Genomic DNA, 22,824 nt, shown 5'->3' on the forward strand with positions numbered 1-22,824 from the left:
TTCAGAGTTGTAAAACACAACTTTGTGTTCACTGATACTAGGCTGTGTGCTCAGATGTGAGTATGCCAGTGTGTTTATTCTTGGCCAGATAAAATGGACATTACCCTGTTGTAGGACAATTGAATATTTTGTCCTAAAACTTACTAGAGCTGTTAGGAGGAATTTAGGAATTTCAGGTGGTACCATGTTTCAGTTGAAGGGTTTTTTTCTTGAGGGTTTTTTTTTTTTTTTATAAATTCCTTGTTTTTAACTGAAGTTCTTCAGAAAAACCATGTCATGTCTAGGCCATGTTTTTGTATGAGTTGGGGGCAGTCCTTCCCCTCCTTGATGAGAGGCAGCATGTCAGCCTGCAGTGGTAAAAGTGTGGGAAATGTGGGAAAGTCATAGAAAGGAAATGCAGGGAAGAGGGGAAACAAAGACGTGCAGGAGAGATGAACGGATTAAGTGTATGACATTTAGTCTGTGAATTGTTCTCTTTTCAATGGGCACTTCAGTAATCAGTTTTAGTCTACCAGAGATACTCATTACTGTACATGTCCATTAAATCAATACTCATTCTAGTGCCCTGAAGAGTAAGTTATAACGAGATTTATTTAAACTGGGTGTCTTGTCATGAAATACACAGAGAGCTTCTTCACTTTTGTGCCAGATACTATTCAGTTGTCTGGGCAGCTAAAATTAGATGTTTTTGTACAATGATATCAAATTACTGTCTGTTATTTAGCAGGGCTGTAGCAGAGTTTTTTGTTAGTGAGATGCAGCATCACTTTTTATTTCTTAATTTATTTTGAAATTGATCGAAACAGTGGGCGATTGCTATATGAGCTTCAGCCACTAGGTGGTAGAATATTTCTAGAGTAACTCACACTTGGATAGAGGAGCATTCTCTAAGCTCAATTTCTGGCTTTTTCAATCAATGCCTTTTTTTTTTCTTTTGCAGATACTTTGCTTTTTGACGGCTTGTTCAATAAATTGATGCTTCCAAACAGATGTAAACCTCTGTTCTTAATTTCTTTGTCAAAGTAACTGTCAGTTAAATCTAAAACTGCTTGTTAATAAAGTCAAAGGGCTTAAAGGGAAGATACTTTGATGTGCTTTAGATCTAACATCTGGAAATGTTTTCAATGGACCTTTATAGCACTCTCTGTGCACTGAAGTTGAAGAATTTTAAATATTCTACATTAACTGGAGGAAATACATTTACACGAGATGCTCTGAAAGTAATACCTCTTTTTTTATTACATTAGCCCATGGCATCAGAGGCAGATGTTGTTGGTATGGCAGTAGGGGTTGAAGCTTCCCACCAGTATTCCATTAATGTTTTGTTGCTGTGTGAGAGTTGGCAACAGAGGGGCGGGCTGACAATTCGACACGGAAGTGAATATGAACCAAAGATGTGTCACTGAATTCCTCCATGTGGAATTCATTGGAAATGAAATGTGGAAAATATTGTGCCTGTGGACATGCATCAACTCTTGCTGAATGTTTATGGAGGTTGCACAGTGAGAGGTGATGGGTGGTGCACTTTGGGAGTGATGACAGCAGGTCACCTTCGCTGGTTCAAATTCTTATGAGTGTGGCATGCAAGCTCTTGCTCATCACTGACGAAAATAGTGGTGACTGTTGAAAAGCAGGGTTTGTAGCTGAGAGTTTCCTCCATCAGTATTATAGTGCTCTTTGTTGTGGCTTTTGTGGAAATAAGTAGGAGGCATTACTTTTAGAGTGACTTATGTAACAGTGTGACTTCATTTCAAACTCGTTTTCTACCTCTTTCTGATGATTCTTTAACTAAAGGAGAAATAGCTTTTGTATCACTTATTACATTTCCATTTGTTCATACTTAAACTGAATGACTGGAATATTTTGTAAGCTTAAGTTGTTATTAATGTTAGTCTTTCAGCGTAGCAGGGAACTGCAATTTATAACCATATATTTTATTTTAAATTGTGGGAGTTGTGCCTCATTTGGGAAAAATAAGACTGGTAATAGATGGAGATGAATAATACAAATAACAGGAATTAATTAAAAAACTTGTCTGCGAATGAACATCATGATGTTTAAATCTTTCTGGGACTGTTATAATATGCTGAAAGTTTCTTATTACCACAAGCAAACTGCTGTAGTTATGACTTAAAGTTAAAAAACAAATGAAAACAATGGCACAACATTTATGTGGCAGTATATGAAACCAATAATATGCTTTTGTATATTTTGTAGACTTCTGCTTGTAGGAGGCTGTGAAACAGATGAAGATGGAGTATCTAAAGCAACTGCTTGTGGGATATCTGCTTGGAGAGTTCTATCAGGATCTCCTCATTATAAACAGGTTACTAGTTATGAAGATGATATTAAAACAGTAAGTATATTTTCTCTTTTTAATTTTTTGGAGGGAATTATTATTGTAATTAACAAAGTTATCTAATGTTCACTATGCATCTGTCTGCTATTTTAAAGTTTTGGTGTGAATTTCTAATAATTTCTCTTTCTCTCTAGTATATATAACTTTTTTTTTCCCTGCAGAAAAAAATACTTTGAACTTCAAGTTTTTGATGATATCTTTTCTGTGGTTTTCAAAAAACTCAAAAGCCAACAACAAAACAACAAAAACACAAAACACAACAAATGTTCACTGTTAATTTAAAAAAAAAATTAAAAAATAACTTTATTTTTAACTTTTTTTTTAATTACTTCATAACAAAAGGCAGTCTGAGGTAAATGTTTCAGTTTGTCTGATTCCTGACTTCATTTATTTCTAGTAGAAATAAATGTTTGATTTGGTAACAGCTATCATTTGCAAGTTTGCGAGGCAGTGGCACAAAGCTATACTACAGTAGGTTCAGACTGAATATTAGAAAAAATTTCTTTACTGTGAGATTGGCTGAACACCAGAGTAGGTTTCCTAGGGAGGTGTTTGATGCCCCATCTCTGTCACTGTTTAAGAGGCGTTTGGATAATGCCCTCTGTGGCATGCTCTAACTTTTGGTTAGCCCTGAAGTGGTCAGCCATTTGGACTTGATGGCCTTTGTAGGTCTTTTATGGCAGAACTATTCTATAAATAAATAAAGTGAAATGAATTTACATTATACCAGGATGAATTCCTATATTTATTCTTGTATAAATATTAGTATGGAATTAATTAATCATTTCATTGTGAATGGCTAGTGCTTTTCTGCAGTATGATATATACACAGTGAAATAGGCAAAATTATTCTTGCTTTATTTTAAAATAGACAGCACAAGAAAGTTTAAAGAATTCTGTAAACATGTTTTAATACTTTAGATTTGACTTACTTTTTGGTGCATAAAACAATGTATGAGATTCATTTCTTGGTATGTTTCTGTTCCTACAGGCGCAGAGAAGAGGATTATTAAGGATTATGAATTTAAGATTTTACAGCAGACGGGGAACAGAACAGGTATTAAGGTCTAGGTTTACCCAGAAATGTATTCTACTAACATAATTGTCTCTTAATGACTGCCTGAGAGATGGATCTGAAAGGAGTTTTTAATTTATACAACGAAAGAATTAATGTTTCTATGAAGCTTATAAAAAAATAATAAGCTTTTAATTTTAAATGGAGTAGTTTCTCTGGATTTCTTGAAAATCCTATTAGTTTGTCTGCTGAAGCTTGAATTCTGGGATTTCCAGCATGCTAGCAGGAACAAAGTCGGTGATGTAGAGCTCAGTTTTAAATACAAGCTTTCCTTCAAAGGGAAGGTGCAAAGAGCCACCCAAGTGCTTATTAATGAATATGATAAACATAGCATGTTAGGTAGATGCTCCAAAAGAAGAGATTTCATTGTGTTTTTTTTTTTTTTTTTCCCAATGATGTAGCTTGAGGGGAGGAAAAAAAAAAATCAAAAACCAACCTTCTGCATTATTCCACTCCTATAAGAATATTAACAAAAATCCACTTAATTTACAGGCCTATGATTTTTGTACAGCATACCATGAATAATTAATGTAAATGTATATAGGGAAAACAGACCCTTTTTTTACTCTATGGCAGGAGATACTATGGAAAGGTTTTCCTAAACAGCTCTAAGAGTTTAAGATGAGTCAAACTTATACTACAAGGGTGAAAATAGCAAAACTGAATCACAGAATGGCCAGGGTTGGAAGGGACCTCAAGGATCATGAATCTCCAACCCCTCTGTCGTATGCAGGGCCACCATCCTCCACATTCAATACTAGACCAGGCTGCCCAGAGCCACATCCAGCCTGGCCTTGAACACCTCCAGGCACAGGGCATCCACAACCTCTCTGGGCAGCCTGTTCCAGCACCTCACCACTCTCTCTGTAAAGAACTTCCCCCTGACATCCAACCTAAATCTTCCGTCCTTCAACTTAAAACCATTTCCCCTTGTCCTGCTGTTATCAACCCTTTCAAAGAGTCGATTCCCCTCCTGTTGGTAGGCTCCCTGCAACTGGTTTTGAACAGTTTGAACGAACTTAACAAACAGACCCTGCACATGGGTCTTGGATTCCCCCTTCCCTTGAGGGAGTAAGTGTTAAAGTCTCATCACACTGAAATGCTGGGGTGTACTTTCTATGCTTCTAAAGGTTTGTGCACAGTAGTTTTGGCTTTCTTCTGCATACCTTCAGGGCTTTTTACTCTGTATCTGCATCACCTTCTCTTGCCCCTTGTTTGTGGTTTATTTGAAGCTTTTGTTTGGTTCACTCCCGTTTCCAATCAGAAATAAGCTTTCCCCCTGTGATTTATTTGCAAAGAAGAATCTATCTTCTTCTCTGCACTGTGTTCTCTGGAGAGAAAAATGGCTTGTATGGTGTCATATGGACTTTAGAAATAACCTTTGTAGATTTTTGAGATTTTAAGGCAAATGGTTTAAAGAAAAAACTGGTTGGTTGGTTGGATGGTGAAAACAGGTCTTTCTGAATATCTCTCAAGGGTAGAATGGGGAGAGATTTTATTTTCTTAACTGAAAACAAAAAAGACAAGGCTAGTGCTGTGCTAAACTTCATTTTCACTGCATTTGCTCACACTGAATTTAGAAACAAAAGCAGAGATAGTTATTACTGAATGTTTTAGTCAAATTTCTCTAATTATAGCTTAAATGCAGGAGATGCATTTTATATTCTTAGTAGGGAATTGGCAACAGTATTAAGATGTGACAGGCACAGCAGCTAGAGGACCACCTGTATTTGAGATTTGATTCTTAGTGTTTGTAACTTAAATGACAGTTTTAAAACGTGAAGTGACAATCTATTGAGCATCTCAGTATCTCGTTCTGCAGTTCCATCAAGCTGACAAGCTGTTTACTGAGCCAGCATTGCCTGCTTTGTGAAAGGATAGATTAATCTCTGTAGATATCAATGCCTGGGTGTTAAATATGAAAGTTTTAGCAGCCACCCAACATCTAAATTCAAGCAGCAATGGGATTGTTACTGATGACTAAGTGGAAGTAGATGTTTAACCCTTAAAAAATCTGTGATCTGTAGCACTGACTGTTTATCTGAAAGGGTTTTATATTTTAGGCATATTTTAAGCTTCTAAGTTCTATATCAGTTCCTATTTCTTAGCACTCTTTCCATGCAACTGGATTTGTGAAGAGAGAATTGCCTTCAGTAAGCATTCACTATTCCTTGAGAAACTAGAGCACAGAGTATAGCACTCTAGGTACTTCAGAACATAATTGGAGAATGCTTAAGAATTATTTCTGTTAGGAAAATAATAATGATTTGCTTAATTTAATATGCCTTCCTTTTTGAGTAACAACATAATTTACGCTTGACTTTAAGCAGAGCTCTCTGTAGTTGCAAACCACTGTACAGTGTGAGAGCAGTGAGTAGATTACTTGATATTGTTATTTCTATGGCATAGCTAGAAAATAAAGCAGACACAGAAATAAAAATAACATTAAAAAGCCAAAAACATACTCAAAAGCACGCAAAAAAAATCTCAAAAATACATATTACTGATGTGTTAGACATTAGAGACTGTAGAGAAATGAGGTTGCTAAACGCGTTCTCTAAACAGATCATTTAAACCTTTCAGGATTCATTTATAAATAAATTCAAATACTTGGAGTTTTGTTAGCTGTATTGTAGTGTTCTTCCTTTATAGAGGTTGTTTTTCATTCTTCCATGCCACAGATGTCAGTTGTCTTTTTACCTTTATTCTGACTCCCGTTTCTTTTTCCTGACAATATTTTGCAGGATGGAATTTTCAAGATGAATCTTTCCCCTGATGGAGCTCTTCTGGCAGCTATTCATTTCTCAGGGAAACTAACAATCTGGTCTATTCCATCTCTCAGACAACAAGGAGAATGGGACCAAACTGACCAGGTATGAACGTTGTACAACTGTACTTTAATCCTCTGTGGATTTGTTTACTGAGGAGATAAAGAGAATTTCATTGAGTTGTGCTTTAACTATTAGTTAGCAATAATTTTTCTATTGAAACTTGGTAACTTAAACTTGAATTCATTACATTATAGCTGGTTCTTAAAGTTTAATAAGATATACTGTTACCAGGTAGGTAACTAGTACAGGTGGACTGAACTGCTGTTTTTAAATATGAATGGAGGCCAACATGGGGAACTTGAAATGGTTGAAACCAAACTTCACTGTGTTCATTTTTTTCCTTCCTTCTACAAGGTAACACTAGAATAATTTGACTGTCAGAATGGTGTCAGTAAGTCACATGTTAGAGAAATTGTTTGCAAAACTAAGTTTGGGACCTTACGTTAGGAAGTGCCAGACTTGTACACTGAAAACTTGAAAACTTGTACTTTTCTGGTATGAATTTAAGCATGGAGAATTAGGAATCAAATCATTTTCAAAGAAGATCCTTAATAACTATGTTTTTTGAGTAAAGGCAACACTTTCTTTCAAGAAAAATATGTCTACTTGTAGTTTTGAAAAGAGACAGACCTGAAATGATGCACACTAGTATGTGAAATATTCTGGTTTTAGTCCATATCTCTTAGGAATCAAGAATTAATGTGAAAGGCTTTTCATCTGAAGGTGTGTTATAACTTAAAAGATGTGAACTGATGTTATGTAACCAGTGAAATGGGATCTTTGGTCACATTCAATGTCTCCTATGCAGTGTTTATCTCAGGTTATTTTAGTGCATGTAAGTGTGTTTCTTATTAGAAAATAGTTATAAAATTGAATTTCTCCTTAGCAGTAAACAATTGTGTTTTAATGCATCTGTTGACATAATAAATTCACATATCACCATGAAATATTCGCAGTTTCTGACTTCTGCATGGTAAACATATGCATAAAGTATTGACTCCATTGAAAATTTGATATAGGTCCATTCAAAATAAATGTAGGTCACTCCTAAAGCAATGCCTCCTACTTATTTCCATGAAAACTACAAAAGTTACAAAGAGCACAGAAAAACTTCTTGATAGAGCAGGTTCTCAGCAACAAATGCTGTGCATTTTTGTCAGTGATGAGCCCGCATGCTGTCCTCATAATCTGCACCAGTAAAGGTGGCCCACTGACTCTTGCCATTGCTGAAGGGCACCACCCACCACCTCACCGTGCTCACATCCACTGTTTGATCTCTGTAAACATCAGCATGCACTGATGAATGTCAACAGTGCACTTTTTTCACATGGAGGAATTCAGTGGCACACCTTTGCTTTATATACGCTTTCGTGTCAAATGCCGTTTTGTCTGTTGTCCCTCTGCTGCCATCTGTTACATGGCGGCAATATTTGTGTGGAATATTGTCAGGGAGGTTCAAACTATTGCCACATCACCAACATCTACTTCTGACATTGTGGACCAACATAACAAAATAGGAGGCATTACTTTCAGAACATCCCTTGTAAATATATTTTCTCCACTTATCATAGAATATTTTAAATTCTTCAGTTTCATTATGCAGTAAGTTATGTAAGCTCCAAAGCAGAACACTTCTCAATAATAGATACAGGCACAGGTTTCTATAATAAGGAGGGGGAGAGCATGGAAGAATGTTTTCAGGATGTCCAGAGTGGTGGTGGATGCTCAGTCCCTGAAGACATCTTAGGTCAGACTGTATGGAGTTCTCATCAGCCTGGTCTAGCTGTAGGTGTCCCTGTTCATTGCAGGGGAGTGTGATGAATCTTAGAATAGATGATCTTTAAAGGTCCCTTCCAACTCGAAATGAAGGCAGACTTTTTCCTTTGGGTATTATTATGGCAGAGAGGTTAATTGAATAGTGTCAAGAAAAATTACAAAAATAAAAGGCCAGGAACTTTTGACTATATGAAAGGTGTAAGCCTATTAAATAGCTGAGTGGTAATGGTTGATTGGGTGCTGCTTTTTGTTCTGCCAGCAAGCAGGGAAACTGTTGGCTTGCAAACTTGGTAGTGTCGTATAGTTTATGAAGGTTGATAAAGCTGGCATAGGGTCTGGACCACCAGTCTGGAAGTGGAATTGTTCAGTCTTGAGGAGGCTCAGGGGAGGCTTTACAGCTCTTTACAAATACCTGAAAGGAGGTTGTGGCAAGGTGGGAGTTGGCCTCTTCTCCCAGGTAACTGGTGATAGGACTAGAGGAAATGGCCTCAAGCTGTGCCAGGAGAAGCCCAGATTTGATATTAGGAAGAATTTACTGTCAGAAACAGTGGTTAGATGTTAGAACTCGTGCTTGGGGAAATGGTGGTGTCACTACCCTGAAGGTGTTTAAAGAAGGGGTAGATATAATTCTTAGGGATGTGGATAATGGGTAATATTGGAGGTAGGTGGGCAGTTGGACTAGGTGGTCTTAGAGGTCTTTTCTAACCCTAATGATTCTAGATTCTGAATTTTGGCTACTATTGTTATGTAGGTGGGTCTGGTTAGGCAATGCTGACTGATTAAGGAAACTAGCAGTCCTTTTTCTTTTTTCCTCTATAGCTTTGGAGGTAAGTACAGTTTCATTAAAGTAAGCATATGCTTTATTATTAGAAAAGGTTTAAATTTTTGTGGGAGTGTTTTCGCTGAAAGATGAATGGGTCAGTGGTGGAGCAGATATGCAGATATGCAGATTTATATAAAGATTTGCTTGTATATTAACCTTTTCTTTTCTCTCCTCTCATGTTTATTTCTTTAGCCGGGTTATGATGAAGTCAATCCAGACTGGAAACTGTCTAGTGAAAAAAGAAAGAAAATAAAAGGTATGTGATAGAGTTGAATTATTATTTTAAATCATTGTGGTGTTAAAAGCATTTATAGTAATATACAAATATTTGAAATACTTAATTTAACCACTCTTAGAAGAAGTTCATGATGGTGTGTGAGATTTGACTTTGTAGCATGGTATAGCTGAATGAGTGTCACAATGTGTTTTTCAAAAATCCTTTCCTAGGAATGTTCTTATAGACATAGCCATAAATAAAAGGATATTTCAGCCGGTGTAGGACTTCATTTATTACTAATTGTTACTTCTATGGAATGCTGAATACTCAGTAGAAGTCTCAGTTTGTGTCAGAATCCACTACTCTGTAGTACAATAGATAACATATTTTTAGAGACCACAGCCTAAAACAGCAGATAACTTTTACCTTTTCTGTCTATGTTTATCTAATACATCTCAGATGCTAGTGTAATTTGAAGAGCTTGCTTCCTTTTCTTCCAAAATTTTGATTTTTATGTCCTTTGTCTGGTTTTGCCTTACGTCACCCTTTTTTTCCCGAAATTCAATCCATCACATGCATCCATTTATCTCCTGTGTACTGCATGGCTCTTCCAAGTGTGCAGACTGTTAGGTGTTCAGGATCCACTTACTGATGCTTGAATATGTCTTTGTTATTAAAAGCTACCCATTTCTTTGTGCTGTTTTCTTGGTGATTCAATTTTTGGGTTAAGATCTTCATGACTAACCAGCTGACTAAACACTGAAGTAGCAGAAGGGTGTTAAGCTGATCTAAGTGCTATTTGAGGAAGGTGGCTTTTTTTCAGAGGGATGGGAAATGATAATATATTAAACAAACTGAGCTAACTCTTTGTGATGAACATTTTGTCCCAGTGTCCAGTTACCATACAAGTTCTCTCCTCCATTATGCTTTTTTTTTTCTTGTTGGCACTTTATTATTCTTAATAACTTCATCTTGTAGACTGTCTCAGGAGTGTTGTTCACAGTTGTCAGTTTTTCTCAAAAGCAGTGAAGCCTTTTTGGTTTCATCAATATAATGCTCTTGGTTAGAGAGACTTGATCAAGGATGTCCTGGGAAATATGAAGGAGGTGTTTATCAGATATCTAAAATTTGTCACATTTTATGCAAGTATATCAGTTTATTGTGAATTCTTTTCCCAAATTACATTAAAAAGTAATCAGATCAAATAAATTAAGTTGCTTTCTTCCCCCTCCAACAGCTTTAGTTAACACAGGAATGTTTTCACTAATCTAGCAGATCTAAAATACAAATTCAGTGAGCCAAGAATGTGTACAAAATAATAAATGTTTGTTAAATTAGACAGACTATCAGATGACAACTCTTAATAGTTGAAGCCACTTCAGTTCTTATCTAGTGTTTAAAATTGCCTTTCCTTATGTAGTGCTTTCTTATTTCTTTATTTCAGATAAAGAATCCTATTACCCGTTGATAGATGTAAATTGGTGGGCAGACAATTCTGTGATCCTGGCTCGTTGCTCGGGTGCATTGACTGTGTCATCAGTCAAGACATTAAGAAACTTGCTGGGGAGGTCATGTGAGTGGTTTGAGAGTTCTCCTCAGGTCACTTCAGCTCATGATGGAGGATTTCTAAGTCTGGAGGTGAGGAATGCACATAAGCAAATACAAGGAATGCAGTAGAAAGTGTTTTCTGTTCTGTATGTTGCACGCATATATGTTTATTAATAAGGAAAGTGATTCTTCCTTATCTCTAGGCAGGCAATTCTGAACCTCCTGCAATTCAGATGTCTTTATAAAAATCTTAATTGCCAAGTAACTTGGCTATTACGCTTACCAAGTAATTGCCAGGTGTAGATGCAAAACTTCTGGAAGCCTGAGTCTGAATTAAAGAATCTTTCTGCAGGAAACAGTTTGTGTCAGCTCACTTTTTTTTTTTTTTTTTTTTTTTTTTTGTAACTGCTTTGTTAGTGCATTTGAAAAATACTGCAAGCATCCCTCTCATTTTGAAACAGATGGTTCTTGCAGAGAGAGTATGTTTAAGAGAAGCAAGGAGCAGATTAAAGTTGGCCAGGCCTTGGGAGGGATCTATTTTTTATTCAACTTAGTAGGGTTCTAGACAGGAGTAGAATATAACTTTGATAATGAAGTAGACAGTGTAAGAAGGCTTACACTGGAATAGATCTTAAACAACTTAAAAGTTAAATATTTATCAAAATAGATGAGTACATACCAAAGCTTTTTGTACATATGTCAGGAAAGTTTTGTTATTTAAGAAATAAAATAGAGCCAGAGACCGACATGTTACAGCCTATGGAAGAACTGTTTGAAAGTTTGTTTCTTTTTTGAAAGAAACTTTGAAAGAAGTTTGAAAATACGTCTGCATTGAACAGAAATCCATAATTTGCTTAGCTAATAGTTGAAAACATTGTTACACTCTGCAGTAAGCTGTATAGTTATACTGAGATATATTTAATGTCCGTAAGTCTGTACTGTCTGTGGATGTTATAGAGCTGAGTATATCTAATATAACAGTGGACTACTGTTAAGAAACCTTTGCCCTTGCGTTATTAAGAAAGTGATTAAACCTCAAATCTGGAAGACAGACTCAGCCAGGGCTTGTGGAGCGTATTAATCAAGCTAAGAAAGACAGGGTTTAAAAGAGAGAAAATGTTGATTTTTGAAATTTGAAGTACTAGAAGTGGACATGTACTTCTTATCACGAAGATATACTAGGTAGAAACTTTCTATTTTACCCTTAAGAATTGTCTTCTGTGCAGTGTGAAATAAAACTAGTTCCAAAAAGATTACGCTTGGAGAGCAGACCTGGTGATGAAGATGAGGGGGAAGATGACTCTGACTCAGATGATGAAAATTCTGCTAAGGATAGATACTTCAGCTACCTGAAGCAAGGCCTGTACTTTGTGACAGAAATGGAACGATTTGCTCCTCCACGGAAACGTCCGCGTACTATTACGAAGAATTTCCGCCTTGTTAGCTTGAGGTCCACAACTCCAGAGGAACTTTACCAGAGAAAAGTGAGTATAAAAGGGAAGATTCCATCTCTGGTAATGAGCTTTAATTGAACGGATTTTTTTAGAGACTTGCTATGTTAACACTAGGCATATATTTCATAGATGGCAGTGCTTTGTTACCTAACGTAAGTTAGGTAAAGCCAGCATTATAATGATTAAAATAATAGGTTGTTTGCTGGTCATCATGTTTCATTAGTGTGACCAGACTCGTGCTAATGTGAGTGTTCACAAATAGTGGATGAATGGGTGGATATATTGAATTAAGTTAATTAAGCTTATTAGAAAGTAGCCTTGTGACTCTTATCACAGAAGAGATACTTCTTTATTTTGAAGAGTACTCTAGGCAGTACTTTGTTTAGGACACTTCAGTTGTTCTAATGGTAAGCCAAAACTATAACTATTAGAGTTTCCAGGGGGTACTTATGTCGTAGTGATTGCCTAAATGATTTCTTTCTTTTTTACTGAGAAGTTTGTGTTTTTCTAGATGTTTCTATCAGATATGGGTTAAGAGTTCTACATATTATCTTACATGATATTTGCTTTCCTACCTGCATAAGCACACCTAGAGTAGTTATCCCTCTTACCTGTTTTAACACAGAATTAATTATTGATTGTTCAGTGTTGACTTTCATTTTCACGTTTGCTATTTAGATTGATAATGAAGAATATGAGGAGGCTCTCTCTTTGGCTCAAGCATATGGCCTTGATTCTGATCTTGTGTATCAAAGGCAATGGAGGAAGTCAGCTGTTAATGTTGCTTCAATTCAAGACTATTTGGTGGGTTTGTTTTTGTGACTTTAGCCTTTTTTTTTTTTTTTTTTTAAAAAAAGAATGGCTGTGTAATCTTCACAGAAATGTCCATTGTGTTTTAATATATGCAGCATAATTTGGAGGCAGTTCAGAGAATTGCCCTGTGAATGTCTATTGTTTGTCATGTGGGAGAGAGTGATCTTGTTAATATAACTGAAGGCCTGATCCAGAGACCTTAGAACTTGCTTTTATCTGAAATTAGAAAATATCTCCAAGGAGAAATTTCCATCAATGTAGTTTCTCTGGTGTAATCTCTTCTCCACATGCAGCACTAGATCGTTTCCTGGCAAATAAATCATAACTGAAAATATATTGTATTTAAGAAATTTCCAGGTATTGTAGGAAGTTACTTGGAAAGGTTAAGTTGGTATCCGTAGAAAAGGTTGAATAATGAAACTTGCATTAAATTCAGCCTGTAATGGAGCTCTTCTGTAGAATCCACATAGTTTTTTTTGTTTGTTTTGGTGTGAGAGAAGATAATCCAGCAGACAATCTCAACCAAAAATCAACCAATAAATCCAATAATATTTTGTGACCTTGCTTTTTCCTTTTTGTAACAGAATCTCATAGACATGTGAAGAGACCAGTGCTGTTGTGGAATACATTGAATCTATGATACCTTTAGCTCCAAAACATTATATTTCTTATAGTATAATCAGCAAAGATACTAATTAGAGAACAGAAGTAGTAATTTCTTGTTGCTGAAAGTCATCTGGCATTTGTACATTAGCATTGCGATGAGTCTTTCCTTCATTATGTTAACATTATGAACAAAGTAAAATTAGTGTACTGATAAATAAAACTGTAGATGACCATTTGTGGGGTATCTTTTTTTTGTTCACACTGACAGTCATCAGATTAACTTGACATTTTCTAGGTGGTGGAGGCAAATTAAGAGATTTTAACAACTCTGGTTTCATTGCTTTGGATTGAATTGGGGGCAGAGTGGCTGGAAGTCTATGTGGAAGAAAAGTTGTATGGGGCTGTTAGTCAACAGCCAGCTGAACATGAGCCAACAGTGTGGCCAAGAAGGCCAGTGGCATCCTGGCTTTATATAAGAAATAGTGTAGCCAGCAGAACAAGGGAGGTGATAGTTGCTATTGACTTAAAGATGGTGAGGCTGCACCTCAAGTACTATGATAACTGCCCAGGAAACGAGTTACCGTCCCTGGAAGTGTAGAAAAGGGTAGATTTGGCACTGAGGAACATGGTTTAGTGGTCTGGTGCTTGTGGGTAGCTGTTGGACTAAATGATCTTGGAGGTCTTTTCCAACCTTAATGATTCTAAGATTCAATGAAATGTGTAACAATGGATCTATGCTCTTGTTCTTGGACAGAGCAAAATTAAGAAGCGTGCGTGGGTTCTTCATGAGTGTTTGGAAAGAGTTCCAGAAAATGTGGATGCTGCTAAGAAGTTGCTTCAGTATGGCTTGAAAGGCACAGACTTGGAAGCTCTTGTGGCCATAGGAAAAGGAGAAGATGGTGGCAGGTTTGGCAAGAGTGTTATATTTTCTGTTTATTTATTTATTTTTGTTTAAATCGACTAATAAAGTAATGAAATGTAATATAATATATGAATAATGAAAATATTGATAAGCTAATGAAGAACGTAAGAAGAGTTGTAGTGCTGTGAAACAGAGTACTTAAAGATGCCCACAAGCTGCCTGTTTACATTTTACAAAGTGCTTTTGTACTGATGTTTCTGTTTTCTCTGCATGTCTATATTTTGCGTCATGGAGAACTTACAATGTCAAGATTTTTATTTTAGGTTCTGTTTCTTCTGCCTCTCCTGATAGCTGCTGCTGCTCCTACAAGGATATTTTATTGTATTTATCTTAGTTGTAGCGATGTTTTGTTACTCATTTGAGGAGGGGAGCAGAGCAAAATACAGGGGGTCAGAAATACATGCAGAGACGGTCATCATTCAGTTCCTGGTGGTGGAGTAGGATGTTCTTTCTTTATCCAGTCATCTATTGCAATTGTATGCTATAGAAATGCTGCCAATTCCTCTGCTACCTGTGGAATTTAGAAATATTTAACAGTCAACATTGTTTTTATTTTTTTTAAGGAGGGTAGGGAGGAGGTGATGCCTTTTGTTGGCTTGTGCTGCATGTCTGCTCCTTATTGCAGAGAATTCAATGGTATAATTTTCTATGGAAGTTGAGATTTTTATTTAAGACTTCAATAGAAAACTCTGTTGATAGACATATTCAATAGTTATTTCTTGCATCTTTTGGTTGTTTTGATCAGCATTGAGTTGTTTGTTGTTTTTGTCCTCCAGGTTTATCTTACCAGGGGAAGCAGACGTTGGTATTCCCTATGAAAACTTCTTGTCACCAGATGAAGAAACAGATGCTAAAAAAGAAAAAGAGGCCAGGAAGCATGAAGAACTGCTATTATCATTAAACTTCTCAAAGTAAATGCAACATTAACTATGTTTTATTCAGAATTACAAGATTATTATGAGTACGGAGTTATAAGAGTGTAGCTACTTTCATGTACGTTATTCCAAATAGAAAAGTGGTGGAGATTTTAAATTGGTGTTGTACTATGTCCAAGTTCTCAGCTTATTAATTTCTCAATATATTTTAGTTGTTCAAATATGTAATTATTGTCTTCATTTGCATATGTTGCAATGTCAGTTGTAAATGTGAAAGCATCTGTTTCGGAAACAGGCTAACACTGGAACAAAAAGAACTGTGCCGGAGCAGACTGAAGTTGTTAACTTATCTTGATCGCCTTGAAACTTACGAGGTGAGAAACTTGATAATGGCTTAAGCTCTTTTCGAGTTCCCATTACATAGGTAGTCCTGTAACTTTTTTTTTTTTTGTCACATCATCATATTTTTTGTTATATGTTGTAGTATTAATGTTTATAGTCTCCTTGAAATATAGCAGTCTCTCACTTGAGAAATGTGAGCTGTTTTCTGTTCAAGCTACTATATTTTTCCTGCTTCAAGGTTGCAGATGGCTAGCTTTTAACTCTGAGAGGCATAGCTGGGCAGAAGCCTGCTTTGAACATACGGTGTCCATTTGCCAGCAAAGCAACCTATTTTCTCCTTTTTCAGGAATAGTTGTGTATAGTTGAAAGTGTATTCAGAGGATTTGGCATTTACACATGAGTGTGTCATTAAAGTAAAGTGTTGGGAAATCTGATGCATCTTGAATAAAAGAACAATTTTGAGCATGGGAAATAATATACAAAAACATGAGATGTGGAATGTGGTATAGGATCACTTGCTTTGAAACTACATCAGTGAGTCTAAATAAGAAGTCAGTCTAATTCAGATTCTCTATCACATCTCTTTTTTGAGTTACAGAAATGAAACTTCTTGAAACGGGAATCTGTATTTTTTCTTTTTTTTTTAATTCAACTTTGCAGTTGGTAGTACATAGGTTGATTTTTACTACATTCCCTTGTAACTAATGTTGTATAAACTTCAATTAGAATAGAGCAGAGAATTCTCTTAGCTTATCAATCGCGAATGTATCTTCTTGCATATTGGGATGAATTGAAACCAACAATAAAGTAATCAAAAACGAACAAACAAAAAAACAAGCCTCCACCATGTTTTTTCCAGGTATAATTTATGTTTATCCATGGTATGAAGCATACAGTTTTGGATGCTGTTGTGAATCTTGTATAAAATCTGGTCTGTAATTTTTTTAAAATTTTCTTTTTATTTTTTTGTAGGAAATCCTTGGCGGTCCTCATTCAGCTGAGCAGCACTATGATGGTGAATTCTTCAAGAAGTTCAGAAATCAAAATATTGTGCTTTCAGCAAGAACTTATGCTCGGGTATTAGTGTTTTGTTAATTTTTTTCATTATTGCTGCCTTTGCTTAGGTGTGTTTTTGTTCTGTTGAACATAGTTGAATCCAAATGGAAGTTTAAGTGGAAGATGTATTTGTTTGATTGTAAATAAGTAAATGCAGGGACCTTGAACAAATTATCTTTATTGCTGAAGAAAATTTTGAAGTTAAGTGTTACAGGACCTGAACTGGCATTAGTTTCTGTGTTCCCATCTATATCAGTCTTCTGCAGTGTATTGCTTTTTGTCTTTAGGAAAGCAATGTTAGAGCCCTGGAAATCTTGTTTACGTTCCATGGATCAGCTTTACTTCCACACAGACAGGCGATTCTCTCCAATTTTCCAGAGACTACTTCACCACATGAATATGCTTTCTTGCTGCCTGAGGCTAGGTAAGAATGCATTAGTGGATATTAACTTTTGTTGTTGTTGTTTTTAGTTTTGTCTTCATTTCCTGAACAAATCCTCATTTGCTGTTTTACTTTGTGCCATTTGTAAAAGCTTTTTGTCTTTCTGGATTGTCTAATGGGAAGTAAGGAGTTTAGATGTTCTTGTCTCCATTACCTGTAAGCATGGACTCTTGACCAGCAGCTTCAGACCCAAATTTTCATTGGTGTGCATAGAAGTCTGTAAGTGTGTTTTAAGAACAGGCAAAATTAAGAGTAAAAAATATAAGTGTTCTGTTTTTTTCCTGGATGGAATGTAAATATTGTTCTGAATTTGTTTTTAAATACCATTTAATCCTTAAGCAGTCAATAACTTCAAAATAATGATTTTTCTTGTCACAGACTCTTAACTCTCACAAAGGAAGAATTAGTAAAGGGTTTAAATCCCAACTTTCCTTTGAGTATAAAATGTAGTTAACTGTCAATCTCCTGTTGACTATTAATATAAACCTTCACAGGAGAGTCTTGAGCACCATACTACTGTTCCCAGTCTTATTTAAAAGAAATTTTTGCTTCTTGGTTGTTTCTTTCAAATGCTTCAATTGCAGAATTAGTTTTGAAGTATGTTAATCTGGTAGTGAAGATGTGAAGTTAAGGTTTAAGAGCTTCTGTCTGCTGCTGAAAAATGGAAGTATATAGTTTGAATCTTTTTCTTTGGCAGAATGGAGAGACCTTCCCTGTGCTGTGATCAGTAGATATGTGCAAGTTCATGCTTTTCTGCAAGTTTCAGAGTAGATGATACCATATCTTTGGAATGTTTGTCTCTGGACAGTTGTGAAATGTGAATAAGGGCAAATAGGATGTGCATGGAAAATACATAAAATTGTATTGAGCAATCTGATCTAACGTCTTTGTGAAATTGTAATCGCTGTTTCGAAACTGATTATTAACACAGTATCAGTAACTACATCTTTTTATTCATGTAATACAATGGAGCATCTACTAATGAAAATATCTGTCAATGAGTATAATTTACTACGACTTTATTTCTTATTAGTTTTACAAAGTGTCTTTTGAAAAGCGATCAGTTTTTTCTTGCAGATGTCAGCTTCTGAGAATTTTCAGTTCAGGTGAATGAAAATTAATTCATGTGAATCAGAGAGAGTTTGAGTTCTTGGTCATTTTAGTATGAGTTTATTGGGTTTTCTCATTTCTTCCATTTATTTATTTATTTATTTTTTTAAGTGGGAAATTAGTATAAACAGAATGACTGCTTATCTATAGACATGTATTTGTTATGATTTCCAATTGAGAAGAGTGTGTTATTTAGCTTTACTGTTCTAGAGTATGCAGATACAGTTTGACTTAAATGAACTGATTGAACTAATTTGTGTTACTATTTATTGAACTATTTCATTCCTAGTTAGTATTAAAAACTTTCAAGTGTTGACTGTAATAAACACCTGAACAAAAGGAAAACATTGTGAAATGGAAGAAGAGGAAAAATTAAGTTCTGCTGATAGTTGCCCATATCTTCTGTGGTTTTCGAGCACTTGAATAGATTCAAGGATGGAGTTCTCTGAGGTGACTCCAGTCCTTTTGGAAATTTACCACTTTGCTCCATGTTTCTCTAGTTAGTTACTGCCATTTCTATGGGAATTTGGATGAGGAAGAGCTTGAGATTAAATAGAAGGTGCTGTCATGCTTGTGTGGAACAGGGGAAGTGGGAAAAATAGGCACCTCCAACTACTGTTAAGTAAAAAGCACTGGTACACAATTGTTTGCTGTAAAGCACCGCCAACATGAATGCACATAGAATTCTGCATCTGAAAAATGTCAATATCTGGGAAAAATGTTTTTGTAAAGGTTACATCATTACTGTCATTTCATTTTGTCTCAAGCTAGAGACAATGAACTTAAATAAAGTGATGCCTGTTTTGCTAGTGCATGTTATATGCAGTCTTAAACAGTAGTTTTTCCTGTTACTAGCACATTGTCTACATTAGGATGGCATTTGGAGTCTGGTGTGCCAAAAACTTTGAGGCACAAAAATTGATGTATTGAAGAAGAAAAAAAGTAGTAGATGATGGTATTTACTTATGCATTTTTGCAGAATTTTGATCATAATATATTCTTACTCCTTCCATTTGTCATAATTATTTGTCAGCTTCTTTTCTAATGATGATTCCTGAGTCTGTCATTGGTATTTATTCATGCTCCTTCTCAAAGGTCCATTAGGTACATGGTCTATATCTTTTAAGACAACTAGAGTGAACATCATAGAAGTTTAGGTATTCAGAGGAGTTGATCTCTTTTTTAAAAATGACAATTAACATTCTAGTTTATGGTTAAGATTGTTTCCCTCAGGTTTTTAAAGATGATCTCAGAGGAAAATAGTGCTTTACCACCATTCTAAGTACATAACCAGTCTTCTTCCTTTTCTTTTAATTTCCTGACATTTAACTTTTATATTGCATCACCCTTTAAACGCAGAATTTGGGAAGTTCAAGTGTGAGGTTTCCTCATCATCTGTAATTTTGTATATCACAGCAGTAGGGAAAAACCTTCACTTCAAAACAGTGACTTCTGTATACTTCTTTTTTTTCCCTTTAGCTTCTTTTAAGTACTGGTTTTCAGTCATGACTTCTGCATTTTTATATATATGCATTGCTCCACACTTGGGAAAAGAAAAAAGCACGCAACAGTTCAGAATTAGAGAGTCAGTGTAATTGATATTAATTTCAAGTATGAGTATAATCAACTGAAAATTAGAAAAGCAATTTTGAGAGGAAGATTACATTTTCATGACTCCACATGTTCATGCTTATCTTTGCATTGATTTCTAGTAGGAAAAGAGAAGATTCTTGTGGTGTATGTAAAAGGTACATTGGAGGAAAAGAAGTTCTTAAAACTGGCCTTTGTGGGGATCTGGGCAGCTGCAGGATTGGCTGAATTTGGCCAAAGGGATGCTGCAGAAGGTGAGCTGGTTGAAGTATTGTGATATTACTCTTGAGAAGATTTTGAGGATGGAAGAGAGATTTTGAAGCTATGAAGAGGCCATGGAGAACATTTGACAAGCACTGTTGACAAGGAAGGTGGGAAGTTTGTGAGGAACTGCTATACCTGAGCAGAGCTGCCGTTCAGAGTGACCTGAACAGCCTGAAGGAAATGCAGAGTTCTGTTCCTGTGAGTGAAGAAACTTTTGGAACAGTGAAAGCTGGAGACTGACAGGAGAGAAGCTATGCTGAAAAGGACCAGGAGGTCCTGGTGAGCACAAGCAAGTCATGAGCCAGCAGCATGTCCTGGAAGCTAAGGCCAGCAGCAACCTGGCTTGCATTAATAGGAACATACCCAGAAGATGGAGCAGGCACTGTGCTCACTCAGCTGCATCTAGGATATGGGACAACTAGGAAATATTTTGATGAAGCATTGTGAGTTTTAGCAGAGGACCATCAAGATGTCTAGAGATCAGAGCATTTTTAAAAGGCTGAGGGGACTGGGTGTTTTCATCGAGGAGAAGGTTTTGGGAGTACCCAGCAGCAATTTTCTCAAATCTTTCTGTAGAGCATGAGCTGAACTGCAATTCTGTTGTTTACTGTGTTAACTTGTTTTTCTTTCTGCAGTGTTTATGCCTAGCTTATCTTGTCTTTGTTTACCATGTCAGTCTACTGCATGCGTGTCCCTCAATTGTACCTTGGCTTGCCTTCTGTGTTATTTTCTGAAATTATTTTGCTGATCTGGACTTGCTTGTAGCTTTTATATGGAATTAAGTACAAAATTTCTTCCACAAACGTTCATTACACTTTTATAAGTGTACTTTTTTTAAATAAATGTACGTTTTTTTATAAATGTATTTTCACAGTGTGGTGGCAAGACTGGGAGCTTGTCAATGTCTTTAAGGTAGCCCATTTAGATTTTGTGAAAGCTGTTGCCTTACAATTTCATTATATACATAGAAAAAAAACACAGCAGTCTCCTAAAATGTGACTGAATAGTGTTGATTGGCATTTCTGTTGTGTAGGTTATTCTGTCCAGCTAATTTAAGTGTAAAAAATTTCTTTCCAGGTTACAAGAAAATAACTATATCATTAAAAAGTAGTTTGATTTGTTTGTGCAGAATCAGAAAGAAGATTTTTCTCTGGTTGCTGAGTTGATTTGAAAGGCCTGTCATTGAAGTGTGCTCAGCAGGAGTTCTGAAACACAGTCAACTATGGTAGCCAAAAGCTGCTGGGATACCTTTTTCACTATTCAGTGTGGCTCAGTTCTCCAAAAATGGTTCTTTTGGCAGTTTATTTTGGGCACCAGCTGTACTCCACTGCTGGTGAATTTCATGCCTTACAGCCATTTATGGAAAATGGATCTCTCCTTTCCACTTCTTTAAAATGTGTCATATGGTAAATGTAATAATTGGAAACCTTAAATATATGTATTCAGTTCTATAGTTGCCGTTACTAAATTTGTTACTGAACTAACCCAGATTTTCATGTAGTATGGAAAGTGCAGGTGCATATGTCATGTCTGTCCCTGGGATGTGTTCCTGATGGCATTTCATCCTCAGTTATAGAATTGTAACATCATAGAACTGTTTCAGAGACATAAGAACCGCAGAGCAACAGAAACAAAAATTGATTTTCTCATTGCACCATGGCATGCACCAGGTCCAGTAGCTGCCATCAGATGAGGGAAGGTATTCTGCTATGCTCTGTGCTGTGTGACCTCACTGCCAGCACTGGGTACAGGTTTGGGCGCTGTGGTTTAAGGACGTCAAGCTATTTGAGAGCATCCTTTTTTTTTTTTTCTTTTTTTTTTTCTCTGGATTATGAGCAATGGTTTAAAAAATAATAATAATAATTAAAAAAAAAAAAAAAAAAAAAGAAAAAAAAGAAAAAGGAAGGCTCCTGTTCAATCTGGGGAAAAGGAGGCTGAAGGGAGGCCTTATTGCTCTCTTCCTATATCTGAACGGTGCTTGCAGAGAAAGCGGGACTGGTTTCTTCTCACTAGTGACAGGTGACAGGATGAGGGGAAGTGGCCTCAAGTTGCATTAGGGTAAGTTTAGGTTGGATATCAGGAAAAACTTCTTTACAGATAGGGTTGTTAAGCACTGGAATAGGCTCCCCAGGGAGGTGGTTGAGTCACCATCCCTGTATGTGTTTAAAAACTGTTTGGATGTGTTGCTCAGGGATATGATTTAGGGGAGGGTTGTTGGAGTTAGGGTAGTATGGCTGGGTTGTGGTTGGACTTGATGATCCTTAAGGTCTTTTCCAATGTAAGCGATTCTATGGTTCTGTGATTCTACTCCCCATGTATTTTTAGGAAAATAAAAAACATGTTTTTCAGTAAAAAGGTACTGTTCCCAAGTGTGTTGGAGTGAGTTGCCTTTTGGTTCCAAGTCTGAATTTAGTTTGCACAAATTTTACAGGGTTTTTTTTTTTTTTTTTTTTTTTTTAAATACTAGATGTCTCTGAGACAGGCCTGCTGATTGAAATCCTTGAGAAAACAAACAAACAAACAAACAACCCTCAAAGTTGCCATTGATAATAGAAAGCATTGGACTCTGACATTAAAAACTAAATTAGACATTCCTCTATTGAGATCCTGTCCTTGGAGAGAAAAATAATCTGTAAGTTTGAATAAATGCAGTTGATAGGATACAGGATGCAATAGCACAGACCTCTTTTGTCAAAGCAAAATGCAAACAATAGAGTGGAA

General features: G+C 36.1%; 1 protein-coding gene across 1 annotated transcript in view; it reads left to right on the plus strand.

Annotated features, from left to right (window-relative positions):
* NBAS (NBAS subunit of NRZ tethering complex) overlaps positions 1–22,824 on the plus strand; it is a 162,191-nt gene that overhangs the window by 14,594 nt on the left and 124,773 nt on the right. The window contains exons 10-21 of the mRNA XM_048936226.1: positions 2,218–2,356; positions 3,351–3,416; positions 6,179–6,307; positions 9,057–9,120; positions 10,526–10,719; positions 11,856–12,113; positions 12,762–12,887; positions 14,257–14,408; positions 15,201–15,335; positions 15,595–15,673; positions 16,614–16,718; positions 16,985–17,121. Coding sequence (XP_048792183.1) covers positions 2,218–2,356; positions 3,351–3,416; positions 6,179–6,307; positions 9,057–9,120; positions 10,526–10,719; positions 11,856–12,113; positions 12,762–12,887; positions 14,257–14,408; positions 15,201–15,335; positions 15,595–15,673; positions 16,614–16,718; positions 16,985–17,121 — 1,584 coding nt within the window. The remainder of the gene's footprint in view (positions 1–2,217; positions 2,357–3,350; positions 3,417–6,178; positions 6,308–9,056; positions 9,121–10,525; positions 10,720–11,855; positions 12,114–12,761; positions 12,888–14,256; positions 14,409–15,200; positions 15,336–15,594; positions 15,674–16,613; positions 16,719–16,984; positions 17,122–22,824) is intronic.

This window comes from Lagopus muta, chromosome 2 (genome assembly GCF_023343835.1).
Source record: "Lagopus muta isolate bLagMut1 chromosome 2, bLagMut1 primary, whole genome shotgun sequence".
In the NCBI taxonomy this organism is placed as follows: Eukaryota; Metazoa; Chordata; class Aves; order Galliformes; family Phasianidae; genus Lagopus; species Lagopus muta.